At 41.9% G+C, this 15616-nt stretch overlaps 1 protein-coding gene across 2 annotated transcripts in view; it reads right to left on the minus strand.

Annotated features, from left to right (window-relative positions):
* The window catches only part of INVS (inversin), a gene marked incomplete at its 5' end in the record, with an annotated part of 66274 nt that overhangs the window by 21978 nt on the left and 28680 nt on the right, over nt 1–15616 (minus strand). For both annotated transcript variants that reach the window (XM_081836253.1, XM_081836252.1), the window contains 5 exons: nt 6287–6458; nt 9945–10054; nt 10752–10932; nt 11373–11540; nt 12520–12693. In XM_081836253.1, the coding sequence (XP_081692379.1) occupies nt 6287–6458; nt 9945–10054; nt 10752–10932; nt 11373–11540; nt 12520–12693 (805 nt within the window). The remainder of the gene's footprint in view (nt 1–6286; nt 6459–9944; nt 10055–10751; nt 10933–11372; nt 11541–12519; nt 12694–15616) is intronic.

Raw genomic sequence — 15616 nt, forward strand, 5'->3', positions numbered from 1 at the left:
TCTGACGCAGGCAACTTGCTTCCAAGCCTCTGTTCAGTATTTCCTAGTAAGCTCATTTTTCTTGAAGGGAGTCACAGTGACTGAAGAGATTCTTCAGCCAGCTGGTCACAATGAAACCTTTGTTCCCCCAACACTTAGATCCCTCTCCATTGTATATAGTGACGGCAAAGTTATAAAGCTGCCCCTGTGCTGCTCCTACGATACTAATCGACATTCTTTTCCCTTGGTATCATTTTGCTAGACAATAACAAATGTCTTGCAATTCTATTAAAACTTGAATTGGATGGACTCAAATGCAATGGTAGATCTGGGTTCAACTAAGCAAATTTCTTAGCATCTGTATCACAGACCCTTCTGGAAACGTGTGCAGCTGGATATTATATACTTTAGCCCAACTTCTTCCAAATATAAAATTGCCAAATGAGACATGGTTATGGAAATTCTGTGTGATTAAACAGTAAAACTTCCCCGAGTGAGAGAGGGTGTCTAAAGGTTGGGTAGGAGTGCAGAACTCCTGCACCTGCAGCTTGCCACTCCCTAAACACTTTTATTTTAGTTGAAGTCCATTTCAGTAAGAGAGCTTGGCTGAGGAGGAAAGCATTTGAGCAGAATAGCTAAGCGAAAATAAGCGTCAGCAAGTGGAAGGTTCTGCACTTATTAAATGGTTTTTTTTCTTCTACAGACAGATCATCATCATTTTTGGGAGAGGGGAGCATAAATCAAGTACCAACAGATCAAAAGTTAATGATTATCAACAATGTGGGACCTTCCATTGGTGTACTTCAGCACATACATGTAAAATATTTAAAAGCAAACTTTCTAGAACTTGCTGGGCACCCAAGGTGGTCCTTGTATAGCTAACTGTTGGTTGAGAAAAATAATTGATGACTACCAAATATTAATAATAGTAATTATATTAATTAATAATATAAAGAGGAGAGCGCAAAATATGGTCTGAAGCTCAACATCAAAAAAACTAAGATCATGGCTACTGGTCCCATTACCTCCTGGCAAATAGAAGGGGAAGAAATGGAGGCAATGAGAGATTTTACTTTCTTGGGTTCCATGATCACTGCAGATGATGACAGCAGTCATGAAATTAAAAGACGCCTGCTTCTTGGGAGAAAAACGATGACAAACCTAGACAGCATCTTAAAAAGCAGAGACATTACCTTGCTGACAAAGGTCCATATAGTTAAAGCTATGGTTTTCCCAGTTGTGATGTATGGAAGTGAGAGCTGGACCATAAAGAAGGCTGATTGCCGAAGAATTGATGCTTTTGAATTATGGTGCTTGAGTAGACTCTTGAGAGTCCCATGGACTGCAAGAAGATCAAACCTATCCATTCTGAAGGAAATCAGCCCTGAGTGCTCACTGGAAGGACAGATTGTAAAGCAGAAGACTCCCTGAAAAAGACCCTGATGTTGGGAAAGATGGAGGGTACAAGGAGAAGGGGATGACAGAGGACGAGATGCTTGGACAGTGTTCTCAAAGCTACCAACATGAGCTTGACCAAACTGCGGGAGGCAGTGGAAGACAGGAGTGCCTGGCGTGCTCTGGTCCATGGGGTCACGAAGAGTTGGACACGACTAAATGACTAAACAACAACAACCACCAAATATTTGTGAATAAATATTGATTTGATAAATGTATGAAAAGTCTGCTCTGGTGGGCAGGTTTCTCCACTAGTGACACTTGTCATTTTCTTTCATGTCATCCCAATTTAGTGAGGGCTCTAGGAAGTTTCCAGTATTTAGCTGCCTTCATTCTTGAATCTACAAGGAGAAAAAAGGTCACTCCCTTGCGTTCACAGGAAATGCAAGATGAACCATAAGAGAAAATAGCATGTGAAGCAAGGACTAAGAGATCTATCCTGGATGAAGGCACGACTCAAAGGGGCTGTGCACTCCTCAGCACTATTTGCATTTCCTGCCTTCATACATTAGATGGTGATATAGTCCACCTACCTACCTCATGGACCGACACCCATGGAAGTGGCCTAATCACAATCATGGCAACTGTGAATGAGGCGACTAATCTGGAATGCATTACTAAGGCATGGGCACACTGGGCTGACCTGGGTTCACCTAGCAGTATTGGCTCAGGTACAAAGACAGGTTGGAGGGGCAAGAGAACAGTGGCAGTAGAGCTGCCATCATCCACAAGAGTTCCATCTTCCTTGCCAGAAAGCCAGTTTGCTTAGGTACCAGCTTTGAAAAGTTGTTACTGGTAAAAGGAAAGAGAGAGACAGAGACAGAACAGTGATTCTGCTGGTGTAACGTCCATCCTTCTGCACTGTGTGACCTTGTAAAGGTGATCACGGGTGTGGTGTTGGAGTGCCCCCAGATTGTACAGTGGTGCCTCGCAAGACGGAAAGAATCCGTTCCGCAAGTCTCTTCGTCTTGCGGTTTTTTCGTCTTGCGAAGCAACCCTATTAGCGGCTTAGCGGCTTAGCGCTATTAGCGGCTATTAGAGGCTTAGAAAAAGGGGGGGAGCGAAAAAAATCGCAAGACTCGCAAGACGTTTTCGTCTTGCGAAGCAAGCCCATAGGGAAATTCGTCTTGCGAAGCGCCTCGAAAAACAGAAAACCCGAGACTTCCGGGTTAGCGCGATCGGTTAATAGCGGATTCCCTCTGAGCTCCGGAGGGAATCGGCTCTACTGGGGATGGGTCCTGCCGCGACGGCGACACGGGGACCCTTAGAAACCGCAGGCGCGGAAGCCTGCGGACTTGGAGACTCGGTGGGCGCCTTAAGCGCCCCCTTCGACACACGAAGAGCCTTTTTAAAGGCTTCGGAGAGGGTACGAAGGGTGGCGTGGCGCTGTGAGTTGATCGTTACCTCAGTGGAGTGAAGCCGCGAGCCATGACCGGAGAGCGCTGACTTTCTCCCTTGAAAATTTGGACGTAAAGAAACAACCTGTGAGTAGAACGGAATTTGGACTTAAGAAATTTTTCTCTTTGAATTCGGTACGACCGGGGGGTGTGCTAAAAGGAAGTCCGCACCACCCCTTTTTACAGATGATCTAAAGCAAGAATTTGATAACTAAGGTGGAGTGATCGTTTTCCTCGTGAGATAAAAGATATCAATTCCACAATTGGCATAAGAAGTTTGGTGTATTGTGTTAAGAAGAAGAACTTTTAGAAGTTTTTGGAAACCCCCCCCCCCCCGGACCCGGGAGTGCCCTGCGAGTGAGAGCCTGTTGAAAAGAAATAAGGAGCTTGACAGCTGTCAAAGGAGCTGTCAAACGAGCTGTCAAAATTAGGAAAAATTTTGTTAAATTCTCTCTTTGCGGACTAAATGTGTTATATTTGAACTTATGTTGGTGGAAATAAAGAAGGAATAAATAACAAAGTAACGGACTGTTGGAAAAGGACTACCAAGTAACCAGAATCCCTCTAGGGGGAATTCTGAGACACTACAATGGCTGTAGATGGAAAAATACAGGCAGAGCTGGAAAAAATGTTTTTTCTCGTGGGAAAGTTACAAGACCAGAGCACAGCTATGGCTAAAGGGTTATCGACCTTGATTGTTAAAGTAAGCAATGCTGTTGACTGTGTTAAGGACTTGTCAGTAAAAAACTCTGCAGCCGAACTGGAAGAGATATCTTCAGAATTAGAGGTGAGGGAAGAAGGAGTGGAAAAAGTTCAGGTGGAAAGTACCAACCAGAAGCTTACTTTTGTGGAGTATAAAGAAGAAGATTCATGGATTATAAACTTGCTTGAGATGGAAGAGGGAACCCTTGGAGCCTTTGGAATATCTGATTTTGAAAGAAACAAGAAATACGACTGGGACTACCCTTCTGAACATGGAAAGCAGGTTGGAAACAGCTTTGAACTTACTGTACTCGAAAGCAGGAGGTTTTGCCCCAATTTTGACTTTATTGTACCAGAGCTCCTTCGAGACCTGAGGACCAACATAAAGGACTACCAACAAAACTGGCAGAGAGAGACAGACAGAGACTTGAAGGCCTCGGATGTGAGAAATCCAGGCTAAGAGCCGTTTCTGTGGACATTTATGCGGAAGGGGACTGAAACCGGGGGAGGGGGGGGAGAGCAGATTTTTGAAAATTTTAATGATTTTTGTGCTTAGTTGGTATGACTAATATTTAATGAAAGAAAGGGGAATCTGTGGAAGGGAACTTGGGTCAACCTTAGAAAAAGGCAAAATGTTTATAAGAGATCTGTTTAAGATAAATTTGGTTAAATAAGAAGAGTTAAGTTAAAAAATAATAACAATAATAATATTTTAAGGATGAGAGGTAAGGACTTGCTGAGTTATCTATTGGAAATGGGATGTATGAAGTGGGGGGGAGGGGAAGTCAGGGGAAGAGGTTAAGAAAGCAAATATTTGAAATTATACATGTTTTGTTTGTGTCTTTTTGTGTTTGTGCTGTCTATATAAAATGTGAAAACCCAATAAAAATTTATTATATAAAAAAAAGAAAAACAGAAAACCCTTTCGTCTAGCGGGTTTTTCGTCTTGCGAGGCATTCGTCTTGCGGGGCACCACTGTAGTTCTATGGTTGCCTTAGTCGGGCCAGCTCAGGATTTCATGAAGCCATGACAGCATTGGTCTGTCTCAATACATCATGAGGCATACCCTTGCTGTGTGTTTTTTGCCACAGAGTGGGCTAGTTGTTTTCCAGCTGCAGGGGGAGTTATCAGATTACTGTCTGGTCAAACGTGGACAGGAAGTGACTGTTCGCCTTGCAGAGGTAGAGGACTAGTTGTTATGCTCTGGTGGAAGACTTGTGGAATCGGACATTGCTGGTGCTCCTGTTGAAGCTATGGTCTCAATAGAATGGTGAGACGGAAAGAGCCATGACAGCTCCAGGGCACCCTCTCCAGTGGTGTGAAGTCCAAAGTTCAGTGGCTTTCTGTGGAACTTTGAACTATGAAGCAGTTGGATGACAGATGGAGTGCAAGACTCACACCAAGACCGACCAAACACAGAAAAGAGAACATAATTGAATCTACCATGTGACAGTGATGGCAGCAAAGGTGGCTCACTTTGCTACTAATATTGTGTCATTGAGCAACTGTCCAGCAGCTTAATTTTTTTTTTAATTGACTTTCAAGAATAACTAAATACATAAGCATAGGAAATTATCTGTTCAATAAAGTATGCAGATACAATTGCCTTACACTGTCATACTTCCCTCACTCAGCAAACATACAAAGAACTACTATAACAAATACACTAACTGAAACAAAACTCTCTCTCTCTCTCTCTCTCTCCCCTAACCAGCTGACTCTTGGGTTCCAAATGTCATAAGAATATCCCATTACTCCTTAGCAGGTCAGCAGAGCTTTCAAGAATTTTGAGGGAGCTGCTGACTTTTGAGTCACAGATAGGAGCTATCACAAACCTTATGCCTGCTGTGACAAATTTGCAAGGCATTTTGAGGATAAGACACTATTTTGACATTACACATAGTGCAGGTTCTAGTGAGCTGTCAAATACAAGCATCTGATAATGTTCTGTGTGAAGCCACTGGATTTGGTCAGCTAGAGATTTGGAACCTGGTGCCATCAAAATGCAGGTGACACCCAGCTCAACTTTTCTATTCTATCTGAACCAGATGAAGTTGTATCCATTCTAAATTGCTTTCTGGAGGCAGTACTAATGACCAACAAACTGAAGCTCAATCCTGAAAAAAGGGTAGCATTATTGGTCAGTAGTGTCTGTGTCCAGGAATATCACCATCATGTTTAACATTCCTTTAATCATTAATTATATCTATATTATTCTATAAACAAAGGTTTATGGCCATCCAAAAGTTTGTGGCCATGTTCATGTTGTATATCCAATGATTCTGTATATCAACCAGTCATAGTTTAGTTAGTAAACTTTATCTCCATTTATCATCACATTTTTTGAATTTTCAGACCAGGTTCTGAAGAGCTGCCTTAGCTGTGTCCAAAGGCTTGAATGCAAAAATCTTTCCCACCTCCTCAGTGCCATTAGGAAAATGGACTGCATTTGAAACTTCTATCAGTTTCCAAAACAGTTTTGCCAAGAAGCTTGGAGGGAAACTGCTGTTCAAGACATAATAGTCCCTCTTGGATGGGGGTTGGGGGGAGGGATTCTAGCATTAACCTACAGCAACTGTTCTCCCTTTTGATTAATCTACAATCCATCCTATTTTGCTCAATACAATCTTTTGCTCTTTGTACAATACTTGTACAATGCATCCTTAGAGAATCTAGAATTCATATTGCATACATGTGTGTTCAAAACACCTACCAAGTTTATAAGAACTTCAAAAGTATGTTAGTTTTCTTACCTGTGCCACCATATTTGTCTGCCATGTTGATATCAATGTCCAATTTTAAATTCAGCATTGTCTGGATGACATCGTTGCTGCCTTTCCCAGCAGCCCACATAAAAGATGTTCTTCCCTCAAGATCTGAATCATCTTTCACAGAAGGATGCTTCAAAAATGCTTCCACGGTTTCCTAGACCACAAATCTTCTCTGAATAAGGATGGTATTGAAACGAAAATAATATATGGCTCTAGGGTTCACAAATCAAACTGTTGTCACATCATAGCAAAGATTTTTTGCTTAAGCAAGAAAACTTCATTCTTCCTTTCAAGGAAACATCACAACGGGTTGGAAATATTGCCATTAAAAGAGCATTGGGGGATTCTGAGTCCTCAACACTATTTAAGCCTATTAGGCTTCACTCAAAAAACAACAACCCTAATTGTTTAGTATTCCTAATAAAGTGAAAAAGTGGGTTGTGGATTTCAGTCAAATTAGCCTCTTTTTCTTAATTTTTAAAAAGACTACCAAGCCTTTTAAATAGTTTGTTAGGCTTCCATTACTGTACTTCACTGCTGAGTATGACACAAAATTCATACAAGTGTATAATACAGCCTCCATGATGACAAATGTATCCACAGCAGCATTAGTACTTCGTTCTGTTTATTGAATTTAGATATTTTCGCAAGTTCCTCAAACTTTATTTTTAAAGCTCTCTGAGGACTGGTTTGCACAATATTGTTCTGTACATGAAAAAGCATCCTCAGCTATAACTTAGATGGACAAACGTACCACATAAACCACGTGATGGGAACTGCTGCCAGCCATCTCCATAATCACCTTGTACACATTTATGTTTGTCTGCAGGACACGTTCCTGAGAATGGTCAGGACTGTTCACATGTACAAGTAAAATATTGTGTGAACAGATTCCGAGATGTTTCATTTTGTTGCACTGTATGGCACGCAACAAATCCTCACTTGTTAATATGCAATGAAGTCATCATGTTTTACTGAAAGACAATTGGACTGCACCCCTGGTAAGCTACGCCTTGATGGGAGAAGATGCAGATAAAACTTCTCTCATCTCTCTCTTTCCCTCTCTCTTTTCAAAGACCAAGACCTGTCCTAGATATTACTTCCCTGGCACAACAAAGTAGATGTGCATACAAACTTCTTGGCTTTTGACATATGTTCACAATACTGCTGTCTTCCTTCCCTGCCAAAAGGCAACAGAACAAACTGTTAAGGCTATACAAGCCCTTAATCAAAAAGGTAAAAAGCGTTATTTAAGCTGAGCCAAAGTTTCATGCTTCCCACACTGCGTCCGATACACCAAACTTTCTCTTTAATCATGGAGTAAAAGACCTACTCTTCTTCATGAGAAAATGCATTTCCCCCCTCAGGCTCTCAGCAATACCAGATGGTTGATCCTTTTCTTAATCAGACCTTGACAGTTTTAGGGTGGATACCAAAACATGATATATTTCATGATGTATATTTATACCTCAGTTCCTCCCAATCCAGGGCCAGCCTGCCCCTGAGACAGAGGGAAGCAGCCTGCCTCAGGCGGCAGAATCCTGTGGGGAGGGTGCCCTGGCGGGCAACTTAACGGACTTGGGTTCATTCATTTCAGTGGGTCTGCTCTGAGCAACTGTAATTAGTTGGCTTAGTTGGAATTTGATAGTCGCTTTTATTTCAAAAAGTTAGCACCTGGAAAGTAAGACTGCTATCTTTTGTTGTAAACATTTATTCTACTTTGCTTAAGGAAAACAGGTTTCCATATTGTTTCAAAAACATGGCAAAGCTTGTTTGATCAAAGGTAACAATGCGACAAAAGAAGCGTGTGCACACCATAAGAATAGAAACATCGCCCAAATCTCCATTTTCTTAACAATGTTCTTTTATCCACTGCCAACACACCTTAGTATAAAAGCGTTTTCACCAGAAGTCAGGCCAATTAATGACAGGACTTGAAAAAGAACAATTGGTGCTACCTGAAGTGGAGATTTGGGAGTGGGATGCTGAGGCCAATGGGGTGATGCGGGCAGGAGCAAAACTTTGCGGAAAGTAGGCTTGTTCCCCTCACCTTTTCAGATTCACCAAGCAGCAAGTATCGACCGAGTCCTGAAAGAATAACATTCCCTGCCTATTTCCCTCTCTCTCTCGGCTCAATGAAGCGAAAGAAACAGTGTTAGGTATCTGTGAGTAAGGAAAATAAAGAACTGACAAGCCATAAACCTCCATCAGTGCAGTGTAAAGCACCCCAGGATGGGGCCCATTGGTTCCAGCATCTCGCTCCCAAATCTCCACCAGGTAAGACCAATTGTTCTATTTGTATTGTGGGATGCTGGAACCAATGGGGTGAGACATACCATAACAAGTCACTACCACTCAAGTCTTTTGTCTGTGATGTCACGGAGTTGGGCGTCCCCCTTATGGGGAACCAGATTCCGAGAGGAAAGATTTAGTACCGGTCTATCTACAGATGGGGTTTTAATATAGGCCAAATACTCAGGGTCTAAGGAATATAACTTGTCTGCCAAGATAGTATTCTTTTTAGAACGCATAGGAGCGTCAAGCTTAGCCTTGGTTACAGCCTTCAAAACAGAAGGAGCTAGCATAAAATTGGAAGAGGAGTGACTGTCAGTTAACAAAGACACATCACTCTCTGGCTTAGAAGATGTAGCTTTATCTGATTGAGAAGTTAACTCAAGAGCATGCATTATTTTGCGCTTCAGAATAGGGGCGCTGGCCTCTTGAAATAGCCTCACAGATATGGGTTCCTCATGGGTTGAACCCTCACTCCAATCGTCCTCCATTTCCGTATCTAACTGAAAGAGATAGGCACACACAGAGAGAAAGGAAAACTCAATACATTCTGTTGCCACCCGGTTAATTAGGAGGAGGAACAATCGGCTCACAATCCCTCTCCGTTTGTCACTCCATGAACCAGGAGAGGAATGGCAGAAGCAATGCAGCTGTCCCTTAAAGGGCTAAAACTATTCAGGCGGTTTAAATAAGCTGCTGTGCAGGGAGTGGATGAACTCAACCGCCATGTTCTCAGTTGCTACAGCAGCAAACTGGGAGATTGTTGTATACGACTGCCAAGCCACACACTCCATCGCTGTCAAAAACGTACTGGAGTGGGAGAAGAGCCTCTTGCCACTCGCTCCTGTGCCGTTTGAGAGAAATGCAATCAGAGAGGGCTGGAGAGGGGAGGCCGGGGATGCCAGGCAGGCAGGAACTGCTTCACCCGATGCTGAGGTGACAACGGAAGAAACTGTCATACAAGAAGTTTGTAGAGAATAAAGATAGGCGACCCCAGCAATGGAGGTGACCGAGTTAGAAATGGAGGCGGTGAGCGGGAAGCTAGACTTCACCCTGCAAGCGGCGGCCAAAAAATGCCTCAGCCACAGTCAAAAGCCAGGAGCAGGAAAACTAGGTTTTAATGGAAAAAATAAACAAAATAAACAAGTAAATCCAACAGCAGGGGTTGAGGCTTATTTGAAGCAGGAGAGCCAAGGAGAACGCTCTGCTGCGTCAGGCAGGAGAAAAAACTGAGGTGAAGGAGCCCATTTCCCACAAAGCGTTGCTCCTGCCTGCATCACCCCATTAGCTCCAGCCTCCCACGATACAAATCAGAGATATTTCAACATAACCTGTTTGTTTCACGTACAGCAAAGTTACTCTGTGCTGCATAGTGTAAAGGTGTTGCCCCTTGGCTGTCCGATGGGATGGTCCCAAACTTGTTTCTTTCCAATAGAAGGTGGACAATCTGCGCATGACCTAAAAGAGAGAGCAGAATACATATTACTATATGTGCTCACTATACGTGCTCCAGATTTCTTCCCTCATCCTATGTGGATGTTGTTATCTCTGTTTCCACCAGCACATGTGCATCAGTGCAGGGACCTATCTATTTTAGTTATGGAGCTCTGTAAAATGCAGCATTGATACAAATAAGTAGGAAGTTACAAAAAGCCGAGCAAAGCTGGCAAATTTGGGCTGTTCAACAACATGTTATCTACTCATTTCCCCCACTGAATGAGAGATCAGCAGTATGACTGCTAAATCTAGAACCATACAAATCTGACAAGCAACCGTATCTGTGTGCATCTTAATCAACCTCAAGATTCTCCTTAGCCAAGTCGCACTGCATGTTATGGGGAGGGCTGTAGATAAGTGGTACAGTCTGTGCTTTGCATGGAGAAGGTCTGAATCTCAATCCGTAGTATCTTCAGCTATAACTGGGAAAGACTGATAACTGGAGAGCCGCTGCCAGCCAAAGTGTGTCAACAATACTGAGCTAGCTGGACCAATAGTCAGAGTTAGGATAAAGCAGCCTTTATGTTCCTGTTTCACCCTCTTTCACACCAGTCAAACTTCTTCAATGTTTCAAGCTCCAATTTAGGAAATTCGAGTTCCACAAAACTGATACATATGCCCAAGAAGAAATTTAGGAATTTAGTCGTTCAGTATTTACCCAGTAAAGCTGCCCAGTGCAAGGGAGTTCGAAATAAATTATCGTAAGAGGTGACATTGCAACCTTCATAGGAGGTCAACAGATCAGCAACAGCTACATTCCCATCAGCAACTGCAAAGTGAAGTGGAGTTCGTCCTTCGTAGTCTTGCCAGTTCAGCAGAGATTCAGTTGGAGCAGCATCCTAGTTGCAAAAGTGCCAGGTAGATAAGGTGCGATTAGCATTAAGAGATTGTAGCAGCTAAGAGAGGATGGTTTTACAATTGAGAGGTTACATTAAAGCTGCACGTACTCAAGACATTTAAACCCAAAATTATGTTAGGGAGGTGCTTGCTGGCCAGGCTTCAATTTGACCTGGGGTGGGAGGGATGGCAATGGACTTAAAGAAGAGGCACCTTGCCCAGGGCTCTCTCACATCTAGCAGCACCAGTGTGAATCCATGTTAATAAGTGAAGTTGGGAGGCATTCAAAAGGACGTTAGAGTGTCTCTTGTGACAGGGACAACCCTTACAACTCTAAGCCCTAAAACGATTCCAAGTATTCTTTGTGGTGCCCACATACAACTACCACTAAAAAAAGGGTACATCAGATCAGAGAGGTATTTATTTGAAAAGAAAGCCTTACCAAAATGCACTTAACAGTATGAACTGCACTTGGATCCTTGTGGTTAGCAGCCCAGTGAAGTGGAATTTTGCCTTCAATATCTGGGATTCCAATATTAGAATCATGTTTGATCAGAAGTTTCACATGCTCTGGATTATTGTAATAGGCACTCCAGTGAAGGGCAGTTTGCTGGGGGTAATTAGAAGAGATGCACAGTAAAATGAAATAAACATTCTGCTTTTGTGAACTTCAGAAACCATGTAAAATGAACAATTTACAAATTATGGAGACTGAGGACAGTTGAAAGTGAGGGAATGCTGGTTTATCAGAGAGAGGCCCTGGGTTTACTTCTGTTTAGTCTCTGGATGTGACCAACTGCACAGAAATGATCTCAAGTATGCTGTACATAAAACACAGAGGGGAGTTCAGGATTCATTCCAAGCACACAATGACATGAGAAAGTGGGATACAAAACGATATCCACTATGCATTACTTGGTACAATGAAAAAGGGAGTTGATTCAAAGTGACAATCCTGAATCAGTAGTCTGATGGAGTGAGTTGAAAACTGATGGCTAACTGAAATGCTGATCCCACAGGGAAGTGAATGCTAAGTCTCTACCCTTCATAGCATGTGCAGCTGATTTGGGGAGGGGCACAAGTACAGTGGTACCTCGCAAGACGAATGCCTCGTAAGACGAAAAACTCGCAAAACGAAAGAGTTTTTCGTTTTTTGAGTTGCTTCGCAAGACGGATTTCCCTATGGGCTTGCTTCGCAAGACGGATTTCCCTATGGGCTTGCTTTGCAAGACGAAAACGACTTGCAAGTTTGTTTCCTTTGTCTTGCAAGTTTGTTTCCTTTTTCTTAAAACCGTGCATTCACTTCGAGGAGCAACTCATAGCACGCAGTGTGGTAGCCTTTTTTGAGGTTTTTGAAGAGAAGACTTTGGTGATTTTTGAAGCTTTTCCAAAGTCCGTGCTTCGCAAGACGAAAAAATCGCAAGACGAAAAAACTCGCGGAACGAATTAATATCGTCTTGCGAGGCACCACTGTACCAGTTCCCTGGCAGTAGAGAAAGTTCCAATGTTTGTTCTGGTCAGATGACATAGAGACCACTAAGAGGAGCCAGAGGTTTCAGCAACAGTAAAAGTTACAAGTCTGATTTTACCTTGTTTTTGTCCTGCGTATCTACTTCTCCTGGTGCCATGTATTTAAGCAACAAAGCCAAGCACTTCGGACTCTTGTGCCGTGTAGCTAAGTGTAAGGGAGTGATTTCTTCCAAATCCTTCTTCATCCAGTTTGCTCTACGAGCAAGTAAAAGCTTCATAAAGCGATAATTTCCCTAAGCAATGTAACGAGGAAGGGGAAGAATGAAGTTAATTTCAATGAATCAAAAGCGTTATGAAACTAACATGTAATAATTTTGAAAAGTAATCATTAGAGGTAATGGCAATATATAGTTTATAGTCCTGTGGACAAGTGACTAGAATCATAGAATTGTAGAGTTGGAAGGTTACCCTGAGGGTGATTCTGGTCCAACTCCCTGCAATGCAGAAATATCAACAAAAGCATCCATGACGGCCATCCAACCTCTCCTAAAATCCTTCAATGATTCTGAGGGAGTCTATTCCACTGTTGAACAGCTCTTACTGTTAGAAAGTTCTTCCTACTGTTTAATCAGGATCTCCATCCTTGTAACTTGAATCCATTTGTTCGAGACCTCTGGAACAGCAGAAAACAAGCTTGCTCCATCTTCCATGTGACAGCACTTTAGATATTTTAAGGTGGCTATCATATATCTCCTCTCAGTCTTCTTGTCTCCAGGCTAAAAAGGTAAAGGTAAAGGACCGCTGACAGCTAAGTCCAGTCGTGAACAACTCTGGGGTTGTGGTGCTCATCTCGCTTTACTGGCCGAGGGAGCCGATGTTTGTCCACAGACAGTTTTTCAAGGTCATGTGGCCAGCGTGACTAAGCTGCTTCTGGTGAAACCAGAGCAGCGCACGGAAATGCCATTTACCTTCTCGCCAGAGCGAGACCTATTTATCTACTTGCACTTTGACGTGCTTTCGAACTGCTAGGTTGGCAGGAGCAGGGACCGAACAACGGGAGCTCACCCTGTCGCGGGGATTCGAACCACCGACCTTCTGATCAGGAAGCCCTAGGCTCAGTGGTTTAGACCACAGCGCCATCCGCATCCCGCCTGTCTCCAGGCTAAACACACCCAACTCCCTCAACCATTTCCCCCAAGGCTTGGCCTCAAGACTCTTGATCATCTTGGTAGTCCTCCGTGCACATTCCAGCCTGTCAATGTCCTTCTTAAATTATGGCACCCAGAATTGGACACCGTACTCCAGGTGTGGTCTGACCAGGGCAGAAGAGAGTGGCACTGTTACTTCCCTTGATCTGGATACTATACTTCTGTTGATGAAGCCTAGAATAGCATTACGGTAGCTTTTTTTTGCTGCTGCATCACACAGTTGTCTGGTGTTCAGCTTATGGTGTACTAAGACCCTCTAAATCCTTTTCATATGTACTACAGGCAACCCCAAGTCAAAGCAGTAGGTTTAAACTACTTTCTCCTAATCAGCCAGGATCTAGAGTTACACAGTTTTAAGATTACTGCTAGTTTTTGAACAAGTGATCTGTCTAATTCTTTCTTATAGTTTTGTCCTGAGTGTTGAATGGCTTGCACAAAGTTTACATTTCATCCATTGAAAAAGGTCGTGGTGGGGATTTTGAGCCACTTGGTTGGCTAGAGATAAGTGTTTTAAACCTTTCCCACATCAGTAATTTCTTAAGATTTTTTTAATCAATGGGGAGTTCATTAATTCAGATAAAAATTCATAACAATAGAAACCACAGTGAATGTTAACTATCACTTAGTAGGATGTGCTTCCAGTACCATCTTACTCTGGGATATACTTTTAAGAGACTTGATGCTGAATACAGGAAAGTAAGCAACTACTAATGTTTCTCCCCACAGGTAGCACACTTGCAGAAAGCCTTCGGGCAGGGGTGCCAGCCAAGCAGTACTCAAAATAGAAGAAGGTTTTGCAAAATATATACTGCATCTTGAGAAAGTACTCCAGATGAAATTATTCGAATTGGGAAGCCTTACCCATAAATACTTTACCACATGTTAAAATCTAGGAAACCATCTGGTGGTAATTAGATTTATTAACCATATATGTGTTCTCCTGAAAATGTTCTATTGAAAGGGATAATACTTGCTTTGAAATTAAATCTAGCTACAGGAATTTGGATAAATTGAATAAATATTCCCAGAATGAAGCAATTTTCTGAATTAAAGATGAAATGATAAATTCTGTAATTAATTAAAATATTTTTAAAGCAAAGAAACTCTTTTCTAATGTCATTACTAAAATCAAACCAAACATAAAACATTAACTTGATAGATGCAAATTCATTATCATGTAAATTAAGAGATGTTCTTTGCTTTCTATTATTATTATTTTTAGCGCAAGTTTCCAAAATTATGGAGCCTCATCAAAACAAAATGTTTCCATACTTTGAAATAAGAGTTTTCTTGTTGAATATTTTTGTTAAGAAAATGACAGATGGATAATATAAAGAGAAAAAGTGGAATTAAAAATCAAATCTGTCTATCAGTTCTTCCTTCAAGGAGAATCATGCAGTGAGGAGATTATAATAGGATATTATCTTAAACAGGGGACTGGAATTATTTTACCCTTCAAGTCAAAAGGCATCAGCTAGAGAACTGTCAATGTTGCTTTGGGGGAGAATGTGAGTTTCCTTAGATATTGAACAAAAAAGGATTGTAGATTTATATTCATGTGGAAGTATTCCCACTGATTTCAGTTTAACTTTTGAATAAGCATGATAGGAATTACAAAATTAATTTACTGATTTTTAAATACACTCAGTGGAATTAATAAAATAGTAATTATATTTTTAACAATAATGGAAAGAATAGGAAAAAAGACTGAATTGTTCTTGTTCAGTCTGATATAACATCTTGGGAATTACCTAAGTAACAGAGTAATTCAGTGCTTAAGTAACTAAGTGTAGATATATTTCCCAAATATTATCTACACTAATAATATAATATAGAAGATCTACACTGGCTCCCAGTACATTTCCGAGCACAATTCAAAGTGTTGGTGCTGACCTAAAGTCCTAAACAGCCTCGGCCCAGTACACCTGAAGGAGTGTCTCCACCCCCATCGTTCAGCCAGGACACTGAGGTCCAGCTCTGAGGGCCCTCTGGCAGTTCCCTCATTGCG

This window comes from Podarcis erhardii, assembly GCF_964252035.2.
Source record: "Podarcis erhardii genome assembly, chromosome: 13".
NCBI lineage: Eukaryota > Metazoa > Chordata > Lepidosauria > Squamata > Lacertidae > Podarcis > Podarcis erhardii.